Source organism: Sardina pilchardus, chromosome 14, assembly GCF_963854185.1.
Source record: "Sardina pilchardus chromosome 14, fSarPil1.1, whole genome shotgun sequence".
In the NCBI taxonomy this organism is placed as follows: domain Eukaryota; kingdom Metazoa; phylum Chordata; class Actinopteri; order Clupeiformes; family Clupeidae; genus Sardina; species Sardina pilchardus.
In genome coordinates this window covers 27791389-27813223 of record NC_085007.1, presented here as the reverse complement: position 1 = coordinate 27813223, position 21835 = coordinate 27791389, and the positions used below count along the sequence as shown (strand labels likewise).

The window sequence follows — 21835 nt, the reverse complement described above, 5'->3', positions numbered from 1 at the left end:
CCAATGGCTTACTTTGGCAGACTGGTATGTTCTAAAGCTTTGTCTTGAAAAATTGACGGCCTTTAGAAGCGGATGAAATCAGGGGGGGTCTGCCTTTGAATCGCCAAACCTGGAGGCCATCGTCTCTCATGCACCAAGAGGAAGTTGGTTCAGCAGATGCGTAATCTCAGTTTAGCCTCTCCGACATTAATGAATAAAATATCGCCTTGCCCTTGCCCGAGAACCGTTGGCAGTGAGTGAATAATTGATGCCCTCCATTATTTGTCGCCTTCTCTACCCCCCCCCCCTCCCTTTAGCCCCCTCTCCCCTCCTCCCTTTAGCCTCCCCTCCATCTTTTAGCAGATGCCAGGAGATTGAGGTTGGGGTCAATGCTCTTCCTAGATGGCAAACCAATGACTGTGGGTCAGGTCCTTTCATTTGAATATGATAGCACTATTTCAAAGAGGCGGCGCATGGATAAAACTCCAGTTGAATAAATAGGGAGCCTTTTCATTGACACTGGTGCTGTCTTGCTCCCTCTCTCCCGGTCTCTGTGTCCCAATCTGTCTCCGTTTGTCTCTTTGTGTGTCCATCTGTCTGGCGTTGTCTTTGTGCTGGCCTCTCAATAAAGGCCTTTCACACTCTGCCGCGGTCGGTCCCAGAGCTGGCCCGGATTAAGGCGCCGGCGCCGGCTCTGATGCGGCTGCGAGCGCGAAGCCTGGCCAAAAATCCCGGGCCTCGCACAGGCAAAGCTCCTGCTGTCTCGGTGATTGTGTCTCGGGAGAGTAGACGCAGGCTGGCTGGGCCAGAGCAACATTGGAACCGCGACGGCCGCCTCCAGAGAAGCACAGGCGTCTCATAATGGCCGACCCGGGGAGGGGTCGGATTAGGGACACTGATCAATTCATTCAGCCTTTCTTTTTGAGCCGGACCTGTTGGCTCTAGTTCAAGGGGGGTCTGTGAGTGTCTATGGATGGGATTGACACACGCTAGCTTCATGCTAATCCCTTGTATGGATATTAGTGAGCCTGTCTTGGGCATAGTGATGACTTATTTTCTGTCATTACACTCAACTCTTTGTGCGTTAAATGCACACATTCTGAGTTTTGTTATTTCTGGGCACTCATTTCATGTGACAAATCAGTGTGTAGTACAAATGTCCAAAGTACAAAAGTTGAATGCATTTTAACCAAAGCACTCGACCTCCAGCAGACAGAATAACTCTCCTCTCTTTCAACATATTTTTTGTTTTTCTTCTGAAACTGAAGCCCTGTTCATGTTCAAAGACAGCATTTAGACTTTTATTTGTCAGTGTCTGTGATGAGTGTAGATTTATTTGTATGTGTGTGTGTGTGTGTGTGTGTGTGTGTGTGTGTGTGTGTGTGTGTGTGTGTGTGTTTGTTTCTATCTCCCAGTGTTTGGTAATGATAGACTGAACTCCACTGAGCTTCGTGGAGTACAAACGCCAGTGTCTGCGGGGCAGAGCTCACATCACAGCGCTTCTCCCCCATCTCTCCGTCTCTCTCATCTCCACTGGGCTGGGCACCCACGGGAGCGGCCACACACAGGAGCCAAGCCAAACACACGTCCAGCGCTAATCTAGCAACATGCTCATTAATCACTAGCGTGCCGCTTTATGTCTCCTCGCTTCTCCTTTGTTTGTTTGTTTGTTTGGTTGTTTGTGTGTGTGTGTGTTTCATTTGTTTTTTTTCTTTTTACATTTTTCTTGCTCCAGGCCCTCAAATAAAACCCCATTGCGTCTGAACGAGTTTCTCTGTGTTTCGGCGTTGCCTTTAGGCTAACTTTTCAAGCACCCTGGCTCTAATCTAAAATCCATAACTGATAAAAGCTGTGTTATTTAGACAGATGAGAGCGAGTGAACAAGCGTTGTTCTTAGGCATAATGAGCCAGAGGTGCGTTTACGCCCCCCCCCCCCCCCCCCACACACACACACACACACCCCATCTTAATGAAGTAGCCCTATGCAGTCCGCCATGCCTTTATTAAAGCATTTCATCACTCGGCCGACACGCCAGGGAAACGCCTCTCCCAATGAGGGCAGGCCTGACAGGAAATGACTCGCTCACAAATCACCGGGGCAACGCACAGGGGCCAGGGGTTAGGTGCACTTAGGCACAGGGTGCACTCTGCTCGTTCGCTTGCAGAAATTTGCGTTCTGTGTTCAGCGTTCGCGGATCATAGGCGAGAGTGTCAAAGCAGTTTATTGTAGCACCAATACAAACAGATTTAAATTGTGCTGGGTTTTTTTTTTTTTTTCTTATTCCCCCCAGTGGTGTGCGGATGAAAATGGCTTCACACGCCGAACACATCAAAGTGCTCTGTGCTGAATTCGCTCCACTGATCAGCCAGACATCAGACAGCAGCAATCTCATTGTAGCGGTGCTTCATCGCAAGCATGTTTAGTAGGAATCCCTGTGTGTAAACAATAAATGTTTTGGTGAGGTTGTAAGGGAGAATGTAAGGAGAGTTGAGAATTCTGTTTGTTGCCAACTTCACTTTAACACACATATAAAGATACTAGGGCCGAGAAACTGTGTGTTTTGTGTAGATGTAGGCTATAGCTTTAAGTAGAGGTGCACTTTTATGTGTTGTGCATCTCTTAAGTATTGAAATAACAAACACAGAAAGTGTTTTTTTTTTCTTTTTATTTATTAGTTCATGGCTATGCTGCTTATTTGTGTGTGAATGTGCGTGTATGTGTGCGTGCGTGTGTGCATGTGTGTGTGTGTGTGTGTGTGTGTGCGTGTGTGCGTGTATGCATGCATGTGTGTGTGTGTGTGCGTGCGTGTGTGTGTGTGTGTGTGTGTGTGTGTGTGTGTGTGTGGTGTTAGGCTGTGTGAGAGTGGGAGCCATGGGGATAAGGGACCCCAGGTGCTGGTGGTGGATCAGGCAGGAAGTGAAAGCGGCAGCCCCAGCCCTGGTGCCCCTCCAGTGGAGAGGGCAGTAGGGAGTGTGGGTGGGGGTGTTCAGGCTCCTGCCCAGACAGCCTCCGCTGCAGCACAAGTGTGGCGATTAAGACAGGAATTGGGGGGTGGTGGGGTAGCGGGGGATGGGGTGGGGTGGGGTGGGGATGGGCTGGTGGCGGCTGTTTGATGCCGCAATTAAAACTCAGGTCTAGTCACGAAGGCAGGGGGGCTATTGGGGAGGGGGATGCAATAAAGCGAGGTGACTGATATGTTTCACTTTGGGTCCAGACACACACACACACACACACACACACACACACACACACACACACACAGACATACGTACATACACACACACGTACACACTTTGCTCTGAAAAAAAATCTGTTTCCTATTTCTGGAAATCACTAAGCTGTCCCGGCGTTTCAATAATGATGGACGATTATTACTTCTGGACCGCTTTACAATGCGCCCGCTCGTTAAAGCTAACAACCTGATCATTTCACTCAAGTATCCTCTCCGAATTATATTATATTCTGATAAGTGTGTGTGTTTGTGTGTGTATGTGTGTGTGTGTGTGTGTGTGTGTGTGTGTGTGTGTGTTTCCATGGTTTGGTTTCACCTGAAATACAGGCCCAAGTAGCCAATTACATTATTAAAAATGGCCAGACTGCCAGACCTCTTTTACTGGGGCTCTCGCCCCTGTACTGAACTGCTGTGCCCCAGCGAATAAGTTAAGGTTTTTAACTAGCTCCTGTTGCCTATTTGGCCAAAAAATATAATGACTATTATTATTATTAGAGTGATAATAACAGGAATAGAGTGGAATATATTTCAATTCGCAATGTGAAAGCAACACAGATATAATCCAACGCACATTTCTGTGCTGAGATGTAGTGCTGCCGCGATTAATCGACATAATCGAACTAATCGATTATGAAAATTAGTCGATGCCATTTTTTTTAGTCGACTAATCGTTTTGCTATTGACCCCCTATTTATTTTTGGTCTCCCGTCTCTAACGGCTGTAATGTTATTCATTCTGTTATTAACTCTACAAAAGTAGGCTGATATTGATATGAGCATATCTATATCTATGGCTATATGTCATGTTTTGGCCCTTCAGTTGAGTTAAAAATAAAATGGACACAACAAAATAACGAAAACTTGATTTTTTTAAAGAAAAAATAGTCGTTTAGATTAGTCGACTAATCGTAGAATTAGTCGAAAGATTAATCGTTAGAAAATTAGTCGTTAGTGGCAGCACTACTGAGATGCGCACCTTGCGCTCCAAGCACATAGTATCCGTGCATTGCAATTGAAGCACGATTAGTGTATCAGCATTCCAAACAAGAATCAGAAAGATAAGCTAATAGCCCTCATGTTTTCAGGGGAGGGGGGGGGGGGGGGGGGGCTTCTGTCTTGTAGCCTTCTCATTCGCTTAGATCAACGTAACTTGACTAATTACCTGTCTCTGTCTTTGCACACACACTACCTCTCCCGATCTGTAGTAAAACAACCTAACTGACCAAAATTGCAGGCATGTAGTGTCTTTGGAAATGCAGGAATTAGTTAGTCAAATGAGTATTGATAGGTTGCCAGGAATATATTATTCAAATAATTACTGATATGGTTGCCAGGAATATATTAATCAAATAATTACTGATATGGTTGCCTTGATTACACTCATATTATAGTCATGCTAGCTTGTAAAAGAAAGAGGCATATCTCCCAATAAATATCCACTTTATTTGGATATTGTAATGAGACAGAAATCTATGTTCAGCCCATTTGTAAGCATTGGCACCATCAATATTGTTATCTTTGTAACTCTTTGTACATGTCCACAAGTAATTCTGCACTTTATTAGTGAGTGTCTCTTTAATGTGTGACAAATAAAGAGAAATAGCAGATTTCTGTTCTCCAGAAGTGAGTACCGTAATTTCCCAACTATTAGCTGCGGCTTATACATTGAATTTCTTCAGCTATGAGGTTAATACATGGGGATGTAGTAACTTTATGGTTTAAAGTTGCATAAAGCACTGTCCTGCGGCTTATAAACTGCTAAAAAGGGGTGTCTAAGAATAAGATAAAAAACACTTCATCTGAAGTAAAAGGTACTCAAACAAGTGAAATGATCTGTCCGTGCAGCAAGATAATTTCACTTGACAAGATTTCTTGTAAAATTGAACACTTAAAGTAAGAAATTCACTCTTAAAACAAGATAGATTATCTAACACTTCTGAATATAAGGCTTTATCTTGATAAAAAACGAATAATTTGCAGTGCACACAATGTGGAAATTACTGTAGGCTCCATTGCAGGAACTCTTGAGACTTTTTAAGTTGCTTGGACATACTGTACAGTAGGTCTACGTACAGTGACAACACGGAACCCACTGGTTCTTTTCCTACCAGATCTACATATTGATCTAGCCTAATGATTTTGCCTCTCGATTGCGTTGTCACAGAAAAAAGACAGATATATTTCTTCAGCAGATGATATTAGGCTGGTAAACCTGAACCAGTGCATTTTTAGATAGTGTTAAGTTACCACAAGGTCGGCAGTTGTGTTTTGCTATGAAGATGCTAACGCTGGATTAAATAGCTTCAAGGCAGCTGTAATTGCTTACTGATAAGTGAAGATAGCAATAGCACAATTGTTTGATTTCAAGTATATATATTTCAGGTGATGTTTCGCTTGTGTAAATTCAGTGACACAACCTGTATTCACTGGTTAAAGAGCAAATGGTTTTTAAAATGGTGCTTGTAGTCCTCCACTCGCATCACATTCAACCACAAAGGGTTGCTGAATCCCTACAGCCTCTACTGCAGCTTTGGGTCACACAGAGTTGATGCTTATTTCTCCTCCAAAAACAGCGCTGAAAAGGGATCCTGCAAGGGTGAATCCGCCTGTCGAAACATGCACAACTGTGCAGGCTGCCCTGTAATAGCCCCAGCTATTTTCTGCAGTGGAAAGGCGCCTTATGTCTCCAAATGAGGTATTAATGAAGTGGCCCTCGGTCTGCATTGTGGGTACGGGGGACTAGAGCGAGAGCGGTGTGATGCACGAGGCAGACCTTGACATGCCTGCTGGGGGATCCTGCTGCTCGCAGACCCCCATCTCCAGCCAGCAGGGCCGTGTCTGGGTCGGCCCCCCCATCTCTCTCCTCTGGCAGGCAGCCATGGCGGGATGCAGGTGGGGTGGAGGATGGAGCTCACGGGTGGATACCTTGGGAGGCACAGATCACGCAGGGCATGTTTTTTGGATGGGTAACGCTGGGAGTTCCTTCAGAGAAAAATCTACCCCTGTTTCATCCAACCCATTTCTGGTATTTTTTTGCAGAATTTCATGAATCCTTTTGTGTGTGGGTGTATTATGTGTGTGTGTGTTATGTGTGTGTATACGCGTGTGAGTAGCGTGGGAGTTATTAGTGTTGTGATCTTCTATATTAAGGGTTAAAAGGTTGATCCAGGAACATTAAAGAAATGTGAGCGTGCGAGCGTTTGTGCACACAGGCTGACAGAGGCCAGTGTTTGAGTCAGACTTCGACCTGTATTACAGCCACACGCTTTTCACTGCCAATGTGCGTGTGAGTCACAAACCTACGCCCTGACTAAGCCCAATTGCCGTAAGACAAAAGGGAAAACATTGGGGGGGTGTATTAAAACAATGAACTTGTCCTTGTGTTCTCCCCGCACGTAAACTTCACACCGCTCAATAGTTCACGTCTAGTCATTATGCATCATGAGCCGGTCCGTGGGTTCGTGTGCCTTGTGAATGCAGTCGTGACAAACAGGGCCAGGTACACCTGTTTAATTTAGCCTGTTTTCCACTGCCACCTGTTCCCTGCTGTTAGCGGCCGCTCCCCTGGGGGCCACAGGTACCAGGTGAGGCTGGGTTCCTCGCACCGCGCGCCATGGCAACGGGCCCTCCTCGGGTTGGTCGCCCCTCCCCCGGGGGGACTTTTTTTTTCTCTCTCCCGGTTTCCCGAGGAGCGTTTGTGCCATGCTGCTGTGCGCCGGCTGACTGGCTCCTGCAGGGGCGGCCGAGTCCCAGCTCGAGGGCCGCCAGGGTGGGCATGAGTGCCCCCTTCCCTCCGCTCCCTGCACACTTTCATTCTTTCTCTCTTTCTTTCTTTCTTTCTTTTTCTTCCTCCTCCCCATCTCTTGTCTTTATTATTCTCTCTCTCTCTCTGCTCAGTGGCTCATACCTCTGATAGATCCTTTTTTGTGTCTCTCTCTGTCTCTCTTGCTCTTTTCCCCTCACCAACTCTCCCTTTTTTAGCTGCTTTGCTTCATTTTTCTTTTACTCCCCCCTTGCCCTCTTCCCTCCTCTCTCACTCTCTCTCTTTCTCTCTCTCTCTCTGTCTCTCTCTCTCTGTCAGAGGCCCCTGCTGGCCCTCTGCTCTAATCCCAGGGCCCCTGTGGAACAGCTGAAGAAGAGGCAGAGCAACTTTGCCAGCGCTTCTGACTCCCTCTGGACCTCTTCTACCCCCTCGCTCCTCTCGCTCTCTCTCTCTTTCTCCCTCCCTCCCTCTCTCCCTCCATCTCTCCCTCTGACTCCGCTGGCCTCCTCCCTTGTCTCCGTGGCTCACTGTTGCCCATATGGTGGGGCAGCTCCTCTCCCCGAGGGCCCTGTTAACACTGCTCAGCCTCCGCCCCCCCCACCAACCACCCCACCTCCCCCAGCTGCCCGCACACCTCCTGACCCACCCTCCACCCCCCCCCCCCCCCCACCACACACACACACACGCACACACACACCGCCACCACCACACTTATTTGTTTCCTTTGTGTGTGTGTCCTTTCTCTCTCTCTCTCTCTCTGTCTCACTCTGTCTCTCCCCCTCCTCTTACATTCTTTTTCTTCCATGTGTCCATTGTGACCAGCTTTGATCGACCGCCTCTGTATTGTGTAGGTCCCCTCCCTCCCTCCCTCCCTCCCTCTCTCCCTCCCTCCCTCTCTCCCTCTCTCTCTCTCTCTCTCTCCATCTCTCTCGCTCTGCCCCCTCTCCTCTCACCTTTAGCCTGTAACACGTCCTTCCCGTCTCCTCCGCTCTCCAGCCTCATCTGTCTTCCATTTCACTGGGCCACAGTCTGTTATATGGTGTGCTGTAGTTAATACTTAGATTTATTGGCCCCTTTAGATGTATAAATGATCTCCTTTTTTCTCTCGTTCTCTGACCCCCCCCTCCTCCTCCTCCATCCCCCTCTCCCTCCCTCCTTCTCTCCCTCTCTCTACTCTCGACCCCCCACAACAGGAAACTCTGCAGACGGTGCCCAAGTTCTGCTTCCCCTTCAGTGCGGACAGGTAAGCCTTGTCATCGGCACAGCGCCGCTTCCGAGGCTCTCTGCCACTCCTCCCGGAAGCTCCGTGGAGGTTTAAAGAGGCTTCCACACTCCCTGGAGGACACACCAGTGTGTGTGTGTGTGTGAGAGAGAGGGTGTTTGTGTGTGTGGGAGAGAGGAAAAGAGAGATCGATACACACAGAAAGAGAGTGAAAAGAGAGATGGAGGGTGCATCTCATAAATTTGTTTGTGTATAAGTGTGTGTATGTCCATGTGGATACATACAGTATGTGTGTATTTCAATTGAGCATGAGGTGTGTGTGTGTGTGTGTGTGTGTGTGTGTGTGTGTGTGTGTGTGTGTGTGTGTGTGTGTGTGTGTGTGTGTGTGTGTGTGTGTGTGTGTGTGTGTGTGTGTGTGTGTGTGTGTGTGTGCCCGTGCATATGTGTGTGTGTGCCTGCCCGTGTGTGTGTGTGTGTGAGGCGTGGGAGGCTGGAGTGGAGGGGTGTCCTTGTCTTTTTACAGTGTGATTTAGCTGTCCCAGCTGGCCACTGTGGCCTTGATGGCCGGGCTCCCCTCGCTAGGCAGGGAGTGCTAGCAGCAGCAGTGGCTCAGGACTGCTTCATAAACACATGATCTATTAATCATTAGGCTTAATTAAGTGTAAGGATATTGGCCCTCACCAAGATGGAGAGGGAGTGTTCACTAAATTGACCCCATGACCCTAATCAATTTGAACTTTGTCCAACATATGTTCCTCCATGTATATATATAATTAGTGAGTAAATCAGCGTGTGAAGATGTTGGACTACCCAGACTAGCCTTTATTTAAAAAATCACACGCTCCCGGGCATTATTTATTGATGTTCTCACTCGTTTGATATGGCATCTTGAATGCTATAGTGAGTATTGAAATAATTAGAATGAGAAATACTCGATTCATTCTCCTAGAAATTATTTTTGCTCTCCTCTACACCTGCTCTTGCGACTTAAAAACCTTATCTGAGAATTAAAATGTTTGATCCGTTATTAAATATGAAATTGAGCTGTGATTGAGGAGATTTATGGATGGGTTGAGACGTTGCGCGCGGCTCGTCTGGCTGGCACAGGCAGCGTTCCAGAGCAGCCCAGGTAGAGGCGGCGGCGGCGGCGTGTTGTCTGATGAAATTGATATGACATTTACATGCAGTCGAATGAGCGTCTGGCGCTCCCCACTCTTTAATTCACAAAGCCCGTTTCCAGCACGCAGCCCCTGCTCCAGTCCCCCAGTGCAGCCCGGCGCCACAGAGCACAGGCTGCAACTGAACACTACCGCCACCTGCAGCCCAGCGGCGTCACTGCAGCCTTGCCGTCACCCCCACGAGTCATTCTGGGTCACCATCAGCCATGCTGCGCTGTGACAAATATTTACCCCTCTGGACTTAAGAAAAGGGGCATTTAAGCCACTTAAGATGTTTGCCGTTTGGGTGTGCGTGCAGAGCGAGCCATAGATGCCCCATAGGGGGGGGCAGTGCCATGATATGATGCCCTGTGGGGGAGCACTGGCACTGCTGGAGCCTCTGCCCTGCCCTGCCCCAGAGGGGTAATTTTTCAGGCCAGACATGACCCCCATACACCCCCCCCCCCCCCCCCCCAGGCCCTGACTGTGAGACAGGGGGGGCAGGAGCTGGGAGCTAATAGTCTGTGTTTGACCTGAATCCGTGTGTGTGTGCTGGTGTACAGTATATGTCGTGTGTGTGTGTTGGTGTGTGTGTCGGTGTGTGTGTCGGTGTGATGTGTGTATATGCTGATTTGAGTTAGGTTGTACTGTATGCGTTCAGGTCTTGCTCACATCTTTGCTGTAGGGACTTTTGTGTTTTATAATTAGGTCAATCAAATGTGTTTTCTTTTTTTTCATTGGGTGTGTGATTGCTCCTCTCTTTCTTTTCTTCCTCTCTTCATCTGTCTCTCTCTTTCTCTCCCTCTCTCTCTCTCTCCGTCTGTGTCTCGTCTCAGTCTGTCAGTAAGCCAGGTGGGCCAGAACTTCACCTTTGTTCTGACTGACATCGAGAGCAAGCAGCGGTTCGGCTTCTGCCGCCTGTCATCAGGGGCGCACAGCTGCCACTGCATCTTGAGGTGAGTGTGTGTGTGTGTGTGTGTGTGTGTGTGTGTGTGTGTGTGTGTGTGTGTGTGGTGTTTGCGCCACCCTCCATGTCATTATCTTTTTGTGTCAGGTAGTATTTGCATAGGTAGAACTGCTTGCATATATGCCCTTTTTTTGCATCTGAATTGACTTGTGTATATGCATATGAAATGTGACAAGGAGAAGAATAACTATAAAATAATTGAAGTAGTCTACGCAATCATTTCAATGTAAGGCTGTGTTACTGAGCACACACACTAGATTAAAATGACTTGAATTGAACATGTGATACATTTGTTATGAACACCATCAGTCCTCACATCCATTACTCTAGCTGAGCTTGTGCACCTGGAACCTTAGAATTGAAACATGGAAGTTAAGTCCCTTTCTTTTTTGAAACTAAATACCCAGAATGGTCGGAAACCACCTACAGGAAGGTGTAAAGCTCCCGAGCTAAAGAGCCCAATTATGATTAGCATTCTATAAACCATCAGTCACTTTGCTCATCAAATAACATCAAACAATAATATATCAAGCATAAGCCCTTATGACCATTTTCTTTTCCCTAGAAATAAAACACGGTACCCATGATCCCATAATAAACATGTTTCTAAACCTATGCTAAGAATGATGTCATCAGTATGCGACTTTCAGCCGCACAGGTGAGACGTAGCCATGTTGTCTGAATAAGAAGATTGAAAGCAATCTGGGAGAGAGACAAATCTTGGGGGAAAAAAGCAATTTAGTAACATTGGATGTTGGAACAAATCACCTACCAAAAGCTGGACTCGAAGCAGCTTACCACAACTTGCCCAACGCTACCTTATAGTAAACACAGTACGAGATTATGGCTGATTTTGAATGTACTGTAGAAACTAGAAGCTTGAGTTAGATGTTAAACTATTCCAATTGCTACAATAACTGCTTATTATCCGTAATTTCCCGACTATTAGCCGCAGCTTATACATTGATTTTGCAAAATTTCTTCAGCTATGAGGTTAATACAGGGGGGCAGTTAATATGGTATTAATATGGTATTAATATGGTTTTGTTTCTTTTAACTTGCATAAAACACTGTCCTGCAGCTTATACACAATGCGGCTTATATGCGGGAAATTACTGTATGAGTCTTTGTATGTTTGGTGAGAACATCGGTATGTGATATGTGTGTGTGTGAGGCTGCTGTGTGTGTGTGTTTGTCCGTGGTGGTGGTGGTGGTGGTGTTGGTGGTGGCGGTCGCCCATCCTGAGCGCAGCTCTCATCACTGGGCAGCTGGCGTGTGCGTCCTGTGCTGCGGGCAGCGCGGTGGCCCTGCCAAAGGACAGCACCATTTCCTGCTGATCTCCGCCGTCCTGGGCTTTGAAACCGTACCGCCCAAGAGCCTTTGTTTAGTCTGAGAGGAACAGCCATCCCTTAGCAGGCCACCCCTGTGTTTTTCTCTGCTCTTTCCCTCTTGCTTTTCTCCAGCTCCAGCAGTTTTGCTCTTTCTCTCTCTCACTTTAACTCTCTCTCTCTCTCTCTCTCTCTCTCTCTCCCCCTGCCCTCTCCCCTCCCCCTTATTCATCCCTAAGCCGGCTCCTTTTGCCTCAGCATTGTAATGGTTCAGCAGTGAGATTTGAAACATCACGTTTAATAATCTTAAATCAACCTGGCAAGGCTTGGTGCAGTTTGGAAGGGCCATATCCAGAAATAGTTCAGACCGTGCAGTTTTCTTGTACACCCCCCGTCCCCCCATCCCCCGTCCCCCGTCCCCTCCCCTCCTTAAACCTTTCTAACCCCCCATACCACCCCCCAGGTCTCCCAGCCTGTTCTTCACCCCTCTCCTCTCTCGTTCTTAGCCTCTGCCCCCACCACCGCTGCTTAATCCCCTTGAGTAATTGCATGTGACTTCTCTCCTCCCCTGCTGGAAGTAAGATGTTTGGCGCGGCACATCCGAGCCGATGTTGAATTCCGCACCGGACCTCTTGGCCCGGTCTTAACCGCGGCCTCCGTCGCCAGAGCGATCCGGTGCCATGGATCAGGCGTCTAACCCCATAATAGTCTTATGGTTCACTTCGCCTCTCAGAAGGTCAAGTTTAAAAACAACCCAGAGTTTGTGGCATTGTTGCACTTGTGCACTTTTCATCCCGTTCTTAATGTAAGCAGTGGACATGTACAGTAGTTTATCTGCGGCTTATTCCGATTTAGTGAAATAAATCACTGTAAACAGTGGGGCTTGGTTTATGTTGATGTACATTCACAGGATTCTTTAACGTGATGAAATGAAAGAGAGAGATAAAAAGAGAGAGAGAACTCCATGTGTCCTGTGAAGGTGTAAGCTCATTTGTCTGTATTAGTTGTGTAAATGTGTCTTGCCCTCCCATTTTTTCTCCATCTCTGTCTCTCTCTTTTCACCCGCACTCTTACACTGTCTCCCGCTATTGTTCCCTTTCACTCCTCTCTCTCTTCAATCTCCCCCTCATATTTCCTCCCTCTCTCTCTCTCTCTCTCTCTCTCTCTCTCTCTCCCTCTCCCTCTAAACCCTCCACCTCACTCCACTCCACTCTACACTCTCTCTCTCTCTCTCTCGCTGTGTGCGGCGGAGGAAGCCCGCTCGGGCGGCCATTTTGCTTTAATTGAGCAGAAGCATGTGAAGGGCTCGGGCATATCTGGGGGGATTAGAGGGCCGCGGGCGCGGCGGCCGCTCCAGCGCAGCTTGTGTTGTGGAGCAAAGGGCTCTGCTGGGAATGAATGTAGTTAGTGTGACCTCTGACCCCCAGCCCTGTTGACATGGAAGGCGGCCAAGGCGCAGCCACAGAACGCCTTTTGTTAGCGCCACGGCATGGCTCCCCCACTCTTGCTCGCTCTCTCTCTTTCTCTCTCTTTCTCTCTCCCCCCTCTCTCTCTCTCTTTCTCCTCTCTGTCTTTCACCCCACTCTCTCTCTCTCTTCCCTCTCTCTCTCTGTCTTTCACCCCACCTCTCTCTCTTTCTCTCTCACTCCCCTGCCACCTCCTCCTCCTCCTCCACCCTCCCTCCCTCCCTCCCTCCCTCCTCCCCCAGCCCTTGGTGAGCACGGGGCACGCAGGAGATGCTGGCAGCCCTCTCCGCTGGAATGCGGAGGCCCTTTCTGTTCCCATGCTTTGGAAACAGAGGTGGGGTGCGAAGCGAAGCCGAGCGGAGAGGAGAGGAGGAGAGGAGGAGAAGAGGAGGAGAGGAGAGGAGAGATGTGGAGGGGACGGAGGGGACGGAGGGGCCAGCGAGAGCGCTGGGCGGCCGTCCCTCCCTCTCTGCCTCTCCCTCACCCGGGCGGCGGGGGCAGCTCCTCCCTGGCTCAGCTCAATCTGCTCTGACAGTTTCCTGGCCTGGGGTTGCCAACTGGGCCATGGGGCAGGCTGGCTCTCCACCTCCCTCTCTATCTCCTTTTCTCTCCTTCACACTCCCATCTTTTTCTCTCACCCTCACACTCCCTTTCTCTCTCTCTCTCTCTCTCTCTCTCTCTCTCTCTCTCTCTCTCTCTGTCTTTGCCTTTCACTTTTGTCTGTATTTTTTCTAGCTCCATCTCCTTTTCCTTCGCTGTCCTACCCCCCACCTACCCCGCGTTCATTCTCTTCCTCGTCATGCATGAGAGGACAGAGGCACCTGCGAGGTGTGACATGACACCGCCGTTAGAAAGTTCTGGAAACGCTCCGCGTTTTGGTCTACTTATCCGGTCACACGGAGCGCTGGCATTCACCACAGTTCTTTCATATTTTTTTACTGGAACTTTCCGTGCCTGTGATGGGAAGGGGAAGGCCTACGTCTGATTTTTTTTCCTGGACACAGATCTGCGTGTCCGATGGTTCAGAGCGACCCTTGAAAATGATATTACATTCCATTAGCTCCACACTTTGACAATCTGAGACGCCAATAAATTTAGCTTTGTTTTTTTTTGTTCTTTTGGATCAAATTTTCAATGGCCAACAAGCAGTGCGTCATTGTGCGGGCTTAACAAGAACCCATGACACGTCCCTAAACAAATAAAATCCCAATTTAGAGAGAGGAAGTAGTCAAGAAGGATAAGACGGGTGGACAAAGAGAGAGAAAGGGAGAGCGAGAGAAAGAGAAAGGCGGCGAGGGGTGCGAGACAATGGCGGTGGAAGAAAAGCAGGCCGGCTGAAAAGCCGTGTCCCCAGCGGCAGCAGCTTGTTGACTGTGAGCCGCCCCCGTGGGGGTCTTTGGGGGGGGGGAGCCCAGCGAGGGGGCCCTGCTGCGTCTCGGGGTCCCCCTCTTCTCTCCAGCCCAGGGATTAGTGCCGAGCTGGGCCTCTGACCTGCTATTGTCCCCCCCCCCTCTCCCCTGCTCTCTCTCCCCATCCCGGGCCGCTGGGTCCTGCCTCCAGTCCTCCATGGTGTGCCCCTCTGACCGGTCCTTGGTCCTGCGCTAATCTGGGCCAATCAATGGGCAATCGATTCGTTTATCTCTCAATAGGCACCAATAGCAGTCGGCTGGAGCCCAAGTGGTAATCTGCATGCTTGAGTAGAGCGGGGAGGGAGAGAGGCGGTGTGTGTGTGTGTGTGTGTGTGTGTGTGTGTGTGTGTGTGTGTCTGTGTCTGTGTCTGTGTGAGTGTGTGTGTGTGAGTGTGTGTGTGTGGGGTGGGGGTGTGGAGAGCAGCGTAAAGTGAGAAGAGGGGAGGGATTAGGGCCGTTAATAGGTTTGATTAACTGTTTTAATTTAATGATTTAGTTTCACATCCTTGGCTGCACACCAGTGTATGTGCGCAGCCGTGAAGGCAAATACACACGCCCACGCGCTCTCTCCACTTCATGCACACACGCACGCACACACACACACGCCTCTTTTTGCAATTCATACTCACAGCATTGGTCTCCCAGGCATTTTTTTTGTTGTTTATGTCTTTTTCTTTGGTCTTATTTACACTTTTAAACAGCATTCTTAGGTCACAGCTCCGGGAAGTGTTGGTGTTAGAACATGATTAACTCACTGAAGACTCATACAGTCTGTGCAGATGAAATATGTGAAGTATTTCTGCATAGAACATAAGTGAGATTCCTAAAATGTAAATATTCACTGTGCTCGGAGAAAATCAGTGGCTTAAGATTTTTCATCCTGTACTTAAGAAATAGGAGTATAGATCAGATATTACATTTTAAAGTCAGCATTAAAATTCAAATCCAGATTCCTGTTTGCGTAGGCAAAATCAGGCTACTTGCTACCCATGGATCTCTAGCATACTAGTGTGTGTTTAGCCTGCCAGTTTACCGACTATATTCACCACAGTCACGTCCCCACTCACCCTGTAGGAGTGCAGATGTCTCCATGCTCTCCCTTCCCTGGGTCACGCGTGTGTCTTGTGAGTGGGACTGGGACTGTGAGGGCCAGGAGCAGCATATGGCGCTGGGTGGGTGAGGGTGGAGGGCACCTGCGGGAGAGCGACTGGCCCTGGCAGCGCAGCGCTGGGGGCTAGAGACCAGACTGAGCGGAGAGGGAGAAGGGAGAAGGGGGGGGGGGGGGGAGGGGTGTCGAGGCTCCCCTGCCAGGCTGCTGTGCTTACACCCAGGGAGAGGGGTCTGGAGCTCTGCGTTGGGAGAAGCGCTGTGTTGTAACTGCCATCGTTAATGCAGCAGAGGAAATATACTTTGGACACTAGTCGTGTGTGTGTGTGTGCGTGTGTTTGAATGGGCATTGCATACAAGTCTGTTTATGTGTGCCAGCACATTTTGGAAATCAGTGCTTTGTGTTTGTAGTTGTGGCATTAGGGCTAATATGCAGTCCCACCATGCTGGATGTGGGTAGGTGTGTTTTTAGTAAACATACATGCTACTTTTGTGTCTGTGGTGGTGGTGGTGGTGGTGTGTGTGTGTGTGTGTGTGCGTGTTTGAGTGCCACAGACAGACCCCTAATCACTTCCCTCCCTGGGCCTTTTACTGGCGGTGTGTTGGCCTGTAAAGCCCGGGCCAGGGCGGAAGAGACTCGAGGAAGCACACAGGTCTCTTTCACTTCCCCCCCGACAATTAAAACTCTTGTTGACGCATTTATGTCCTGCCTGTTGCCCCTAACCCCTGTGCCCCCAGTCGCCCGGGCCGCGGTGGCGGTGGAGATGCGAGTGCCCCGGCCTAAACAGGGCCGTCATGTTTCCAATTCTGTCGTGGAAGTAAGTCGGGGCCGGCCGTTATTAGACCATAGGAGCCCCACTAATGGTGCCGGGGCCTACTCCTCAGCAGCGTGTAAAACTAGCTCAATCGTGCCTTTTAAAAAACACTGATTGTGTGTCAAAGGGAGATGGCAGGCAGCTGTGTGTGTGTGTGTGTGTGTGTGTAAGTGTGTGTAAGTGTGCATGCATACACATACACATACACACACATACACATACACATACACATACACATACACATACACATACACATACACATACACATACACATACACATACACATACACATGTACTCACACACACACATACGTGTGTGCATGTGTGACTGGCTGTCTAGGTATCTTTGGTCCTAATGGCCACTTGAGACTGATGTCTCTACCTCTCCGAGTCTGTGAAATAGCTTTGTGCTCTGCCTCGGTTTTAAAAGCCGTTGATGGTCGTGCTTATTGCCTTGAAACTGCTTTATTCTCTGCCGTGATCACGGGCGACTAATCAGCTAGTTAATGTGACGTGCACCGTGTGTAGATATTGGAAGTGAAAGGCTTTGCTGGGCAAACAAAGTAGTAAGACGGCTGTTAACGCCAACAACATGTCTTGCTTTAAAGAGGTGTTTATGAGATCCGGAGGAACATTTCTTCTGATCATGTTCATTAGGTTCTCTGTGAATAATAAGAACCTGAATTCATTCCAGAACTTCATCTTAGTCAGTGGCACTCGATTGGCTGTTCAGTCTCGCCACTTGGTCTTCTTTCAACCAAGCGAGCTTTTATCTGTCATGACGTCTTCTGCAAATTCCGAACATCTGCATCAAGGTTGCAGGTTTTGGTTTCCGTGTGTCCCTCAGAACATCTTGGCAACGTCCATAAAAGCCTGGAGAGCAAATTAGCACTGAAGTGGAGTATTTTAGGCTTCGGTCTTTTTTTTTTTTTTATGAAGTCCTTTCTAGCACCGGAAACCTGTCCAGAGCACACACAGGAACCAGTGTTTCGTCGTAAGACCTTTTATTGTGTTCGGACCCACGTGAGAAACGCAGCCCTTCCGAGAGCGAAGAAGCCGTGTTAGTGCGTCGGTGAGAGACTTGAAGGCCGGGGTGGCGGAGACTTTATGGCCCCTGCTGTTGTAAAGTTGTCACTGGCGGCGGGGGTTGTTGCCGCAGATGGGCGGAATGGGCCGGAGAGGAGCGGAGCTGTGTCGACTCGTCCGCCGGCAAATTAAAATCCTCGGGGATGGTGCGCCCTCTCTGTTCCTCCGATTTTTTTTATGAGCTTTTATAGTTCCCCTTTAAATAAAAGAAAAAAATGTTTTTTTTTTTTAAAGAATGAAAAGAGGTTTAAATGAGCTTCTCGGGCCGGCCGTTTTTTTTATGCTTGTCCGGGGGTGGGGTGGGGTGGGGTGGCGGTGCGTCCAATGTTGCTACTCCTCCATTTAACCTCTGACCTTGGCAAATGAGACTCCGGCAGAAAGGGGAAGTTTTTGGTTACAAACGAAAACCTGTGCTCCTTGTACATCATAAATCCCAGACACCACCAGCCCTCCCCTCCCCTTCCCCACCTCCTTTTTTCAACCACAAGTGCCACTGCTGCAGGCTCTTGGACATGGGCATCACATCATTAAAGCTGGTGAGTTAGCATACCTCACCATGCCGTCTGCTAAGTGCACCCATTCACAGTCCCCCTCAGCTTTCCTACAGATGGCTGACGGTCCTCCTTAGCGTGTGCTGAGCGCCATTAAATCTATTTCAGTTTTCCGTTTTTTTTTCTGCACGGCCATTTGAGGAACTGCTTTTTTTTCTTCTTTTTTTAATCTTTAGAATCATTTAGCTATTCAGTTGGGATGTCCTAATCATCATCAATTGTTCAACAGCATCTTGACCAATTGTGGAAAGAGATGTGTTAGATTTAATATTCCAGCTCTAAATGTTTTTTGTTAAACATTTTCCAAACCCCATTTACGGTCGTCTCACTGTAACAATAGATACAATGAATGCGCAGATTACTCAGGAACATGACCTCAAACAAAAGTGTTTTCAAGAGTTTCTTTTCGTAGACTTGCTTTTTGGACTGGTGTTGCTTTACATGTTGAGCAAGACATCTCTCGACAAATGACCAACAGCTGTTCCTGGTCAAACAAGTCCATTAACGTCCAGTAGCACTACTGCCCCATTACTTTGTACACACTGCTTACATACTTCCCACTATGCATGGGAGAACAGATGTGCTTTTTACAACAGACATTGTACAAATGTGAAAAAAGCTACAAAACCTAAAGCTACAAATGTGTGACATACACCAAATACAAGCACAATTTATCAAACGAATTACAGTGCAAAAATGGCAAAGGTGTTTATCATACTCAAGGGATTCTCCACTTTGCATAGTGCGAGTGTTGTGTAGACTGATTGTGTTGCGTGACTTTTTAAAAAAAATGTGCCCTTGTGGATTTGAGATTCTCAAAAAAGCCATCCCTCTCTCCATCTCTCTCTTCGTTGATGTCTTTGTTTTCTTTTTCATATGTTTTCCCCTTTTTTCACTCTTTTGGCTGTCTCCGCGCTGCCAACAGAGCCGTTTGGTGAATACATGTCTAGTGATCTCTGACATCCTGTGCCAGTATATAAAGTGGCTGAGCGGTTTGACACTCAAACCCCCGTGCACACGGAGAAAGAAGCCGAGTCTTTAGGAGGCCATATGAGGCCAATCTGTGCGATTGTTCCTCTTGTTGGGTCTTGAAAGGGAACAATGACTGGTCCACCATGTGGGTTTAAATCCTTAACCCCTCCACACCACCACCTCAGCAAGCTTAAGTCTGCTTCACTTGCATTCACCCCTCTCTCCACTCGTTGTCCTCCTTTCTCCATCAGCAGGGTTAAAGTTCAGAGGTCACGCACTCTTTCACCACCTGCGTCATGGCACTTAGTCCAGTTGCATACATGACAAATTGCACCATCACAGAGTGGCAACCATAGAATCACTGTGTACATGATAATGCATTACCTACTGTAGTCTAGTTCTCAGCTCCAAATCTGGTTGACTATCTATCCTTCTCTCTTTCTCCCATTGTCTCACACTCTCTATCTCACTCTATCTCTATATCTCCCTCACATACAGTATATGTACACACATACTGTATATCTAATCATTCACATGTAAATATTGAATGTAGGCGCATATGCTGTATGTTTGTTAAGAGCGTGTACATTCAGCCTAGTGTACTGTATGTGCCAGTATATAATCATTCAGGTAAAGATGTTTAATATAGGCGCATATGCTGTATGTTTGCTAAGAGCGTGTCCATTGAGCCTGGTGTACTGTATGTGCCAGTATATAATCATTCAGGTAAAGATGTTTAATGTAGGCGCATATGCTGTATGTTTGTTAGGAGCGTGTCCATTGAGCCTGGTGTACTGTATGTGCCAGTATATAATCATTCAGGTAAAGATGTTTAATGTAGGCGCATATGCTGTATGTTTGTTAGGAGCGTGTCCATTGAGCCTGGTGTACTGTATGTGCCAGTATATAATCATACACGTAAAGATGTTTAATGTAGGCGCATATGCTGTATGTTTGTTAAGAGCGTGCCCATTGAGCCTGGTGTACTGTATGCGGTGGTGGAATGACAGCAGTTGAGTCTCATTAGGAGTGAGCCCCATCCCCTCTGGTCCATCTTCAGGCGCATTGGGGTGGAGGTGGTGGGGCAGGAGCGAGCCGCTCTCTATGCATAATCCTGAACACGCGCACACACACACACACACGCACAGACACACACACACACACACACACACACACACACACACACACACACACACACACAAAGTCAAGGATGTTTAGCGCTCATCTCGGGCTAATGAAATTCAGAAATGCTAAAGAGGGCAGCGGATCGCGGGAGCACCAAGGCAGCGCTCCTGATGAACATGCCGGTCACAGAGCCAGCACACACGCACAGAGCTCCATACTAATGCGGCCGCGTGTGTGTGTGTGCGTGTGTGTGTGTGTGTGTGTGTGTGTGTGTGTGTGTGTGTGTGTGTGTGTGTGTGTGTGTGTGTGTGTGCGTGCGTGTGTGTGTGTGTGTGTGTGTGGTTTTTTTTTTTAATACATATTTTGAATATTCCAGAAGAGTGGGACGCCCTCCAGGCTGGAGTGGATCAGGGTTTACGATGCTCCTTAAAAAATGCAGATGCAGAGATTCACCAGTGAGTCGCAACTGGCAGTTGCTCGATAAATCCCTCGACATTCACACTCGCAAACATCGTAAGAGGAATGATATCCTTCTGTGTTCCGTTGCGTAGGTGTATGTACTGTATATGAGAGTAGTTTAAGACCCAGAGATAAGCTGATTGTACTAAGTCCTCGTCCTCATGCATAGATATCTCATTCATGAGAGAGTAAGCGCCCTAATTTAATTGACAGGCAAATCTAAAGTCCAACATGTGCGATGCACATATATGCAGAAGCATTTGACACCTTACACATTAGACTTTACCCGTCACATGAATGAGGGCCCAAAGTGCTCTTGGTGTGCAGTGACACTCCGCTCATGATGATGTTCTGAGGGACTCTGCACCTGCTTTTGTTTTATATTTGTTACATTTTTCTCTACAGGTAATTATAAAAAAAAAAACCCACTAAGGCTCATATTTGTTCAGCCTTTATTAAAGTAGTGACCCTTGGTGTGAAACTGAATGGTGCTAGTTCGGCGGTGGTAGTGGAGCTGTTGGCAGAGCTGGGCTCGGCTGGTGCTGTTTGTCTAACTGGTGCCACCTCACAACCAGACAGAGGGATCAGCCAGCTAGACAAGCGCAAGCTCTATGGCTAGATGGGCTTTTAGATTTGTTGTACTTTCGTACAGTGCAAACTTTTCTTTGCTGGTGTGTGTGTGTGTGTGTCTGTGTGTCTGTGTGTGTGTCTGTTTGTCTGTGTGTCTGTGTGTCTGTGTGTGTGTAGTGTTGACTTTCAGGAAATGCGAGGGAGCTTGTGTATGCAGATGAGGTGCTACTTTAGCGAGAGGCCATTTAGCCGGGTTCATCAAACCGACAGTGGCAAAATGCTTGTCTACAAGTTTTTGTCACTGTGTGTGTATGAGCATTTATGCGAATACCGGAATGTGTCTTTGTGTCTTTGTGTGTGTGTGTGTGTGTGTGTGTGTCCTCATAGCTATCCCCACGTTCTCCAACTTCAGCCTCCTCTCCTCCTCTCGCCGTAATGAGCCGGCGCCGGGTGAAATCCGCCCGCTCACGGCCGAGTGACGGCCACAATTAGAGTGCAGGAGAGGGGCAGTGGCAGGCGGGCATCTCCCCGCGTCTCCAGTCTCGCCTGGATGTAAATAAGGGAGCGCTTTGGGTGTGTGTGTGTGTGTGTGTGCGAGGGGGGGGAATTAGCCCCCGCGCCCAGCAC

General features: G+C 48.2%; 1 protein-coding gene across 4 annotated transcripts in view; it reads left to right on the top strand.

Moving 5' to 3' along the window:
* Positions 1–21835, top strand: part of dennd1a (DENN/MADD domain containing 1A) — an 89812-nt gene that overhangs the window by 24733 nt on the left and 43244 nt on the right. For all 4 annotated transcript variants that reach the window (XM_062554962.1, XM_062554960.1, XM_062554961.1 and 1 more), the window contains exons 4-5: positions 8168–8217; positions 10190–10309. In XM_062554962.1, the coding sequence (XP_062410946.1) occupies positions 8168–8217; positions 10190–10309 (170 nt within the window). The remainder of the gene's footprint in view (positions 1–8167; positions 8218–10189; positions 10310–21835) is intronic.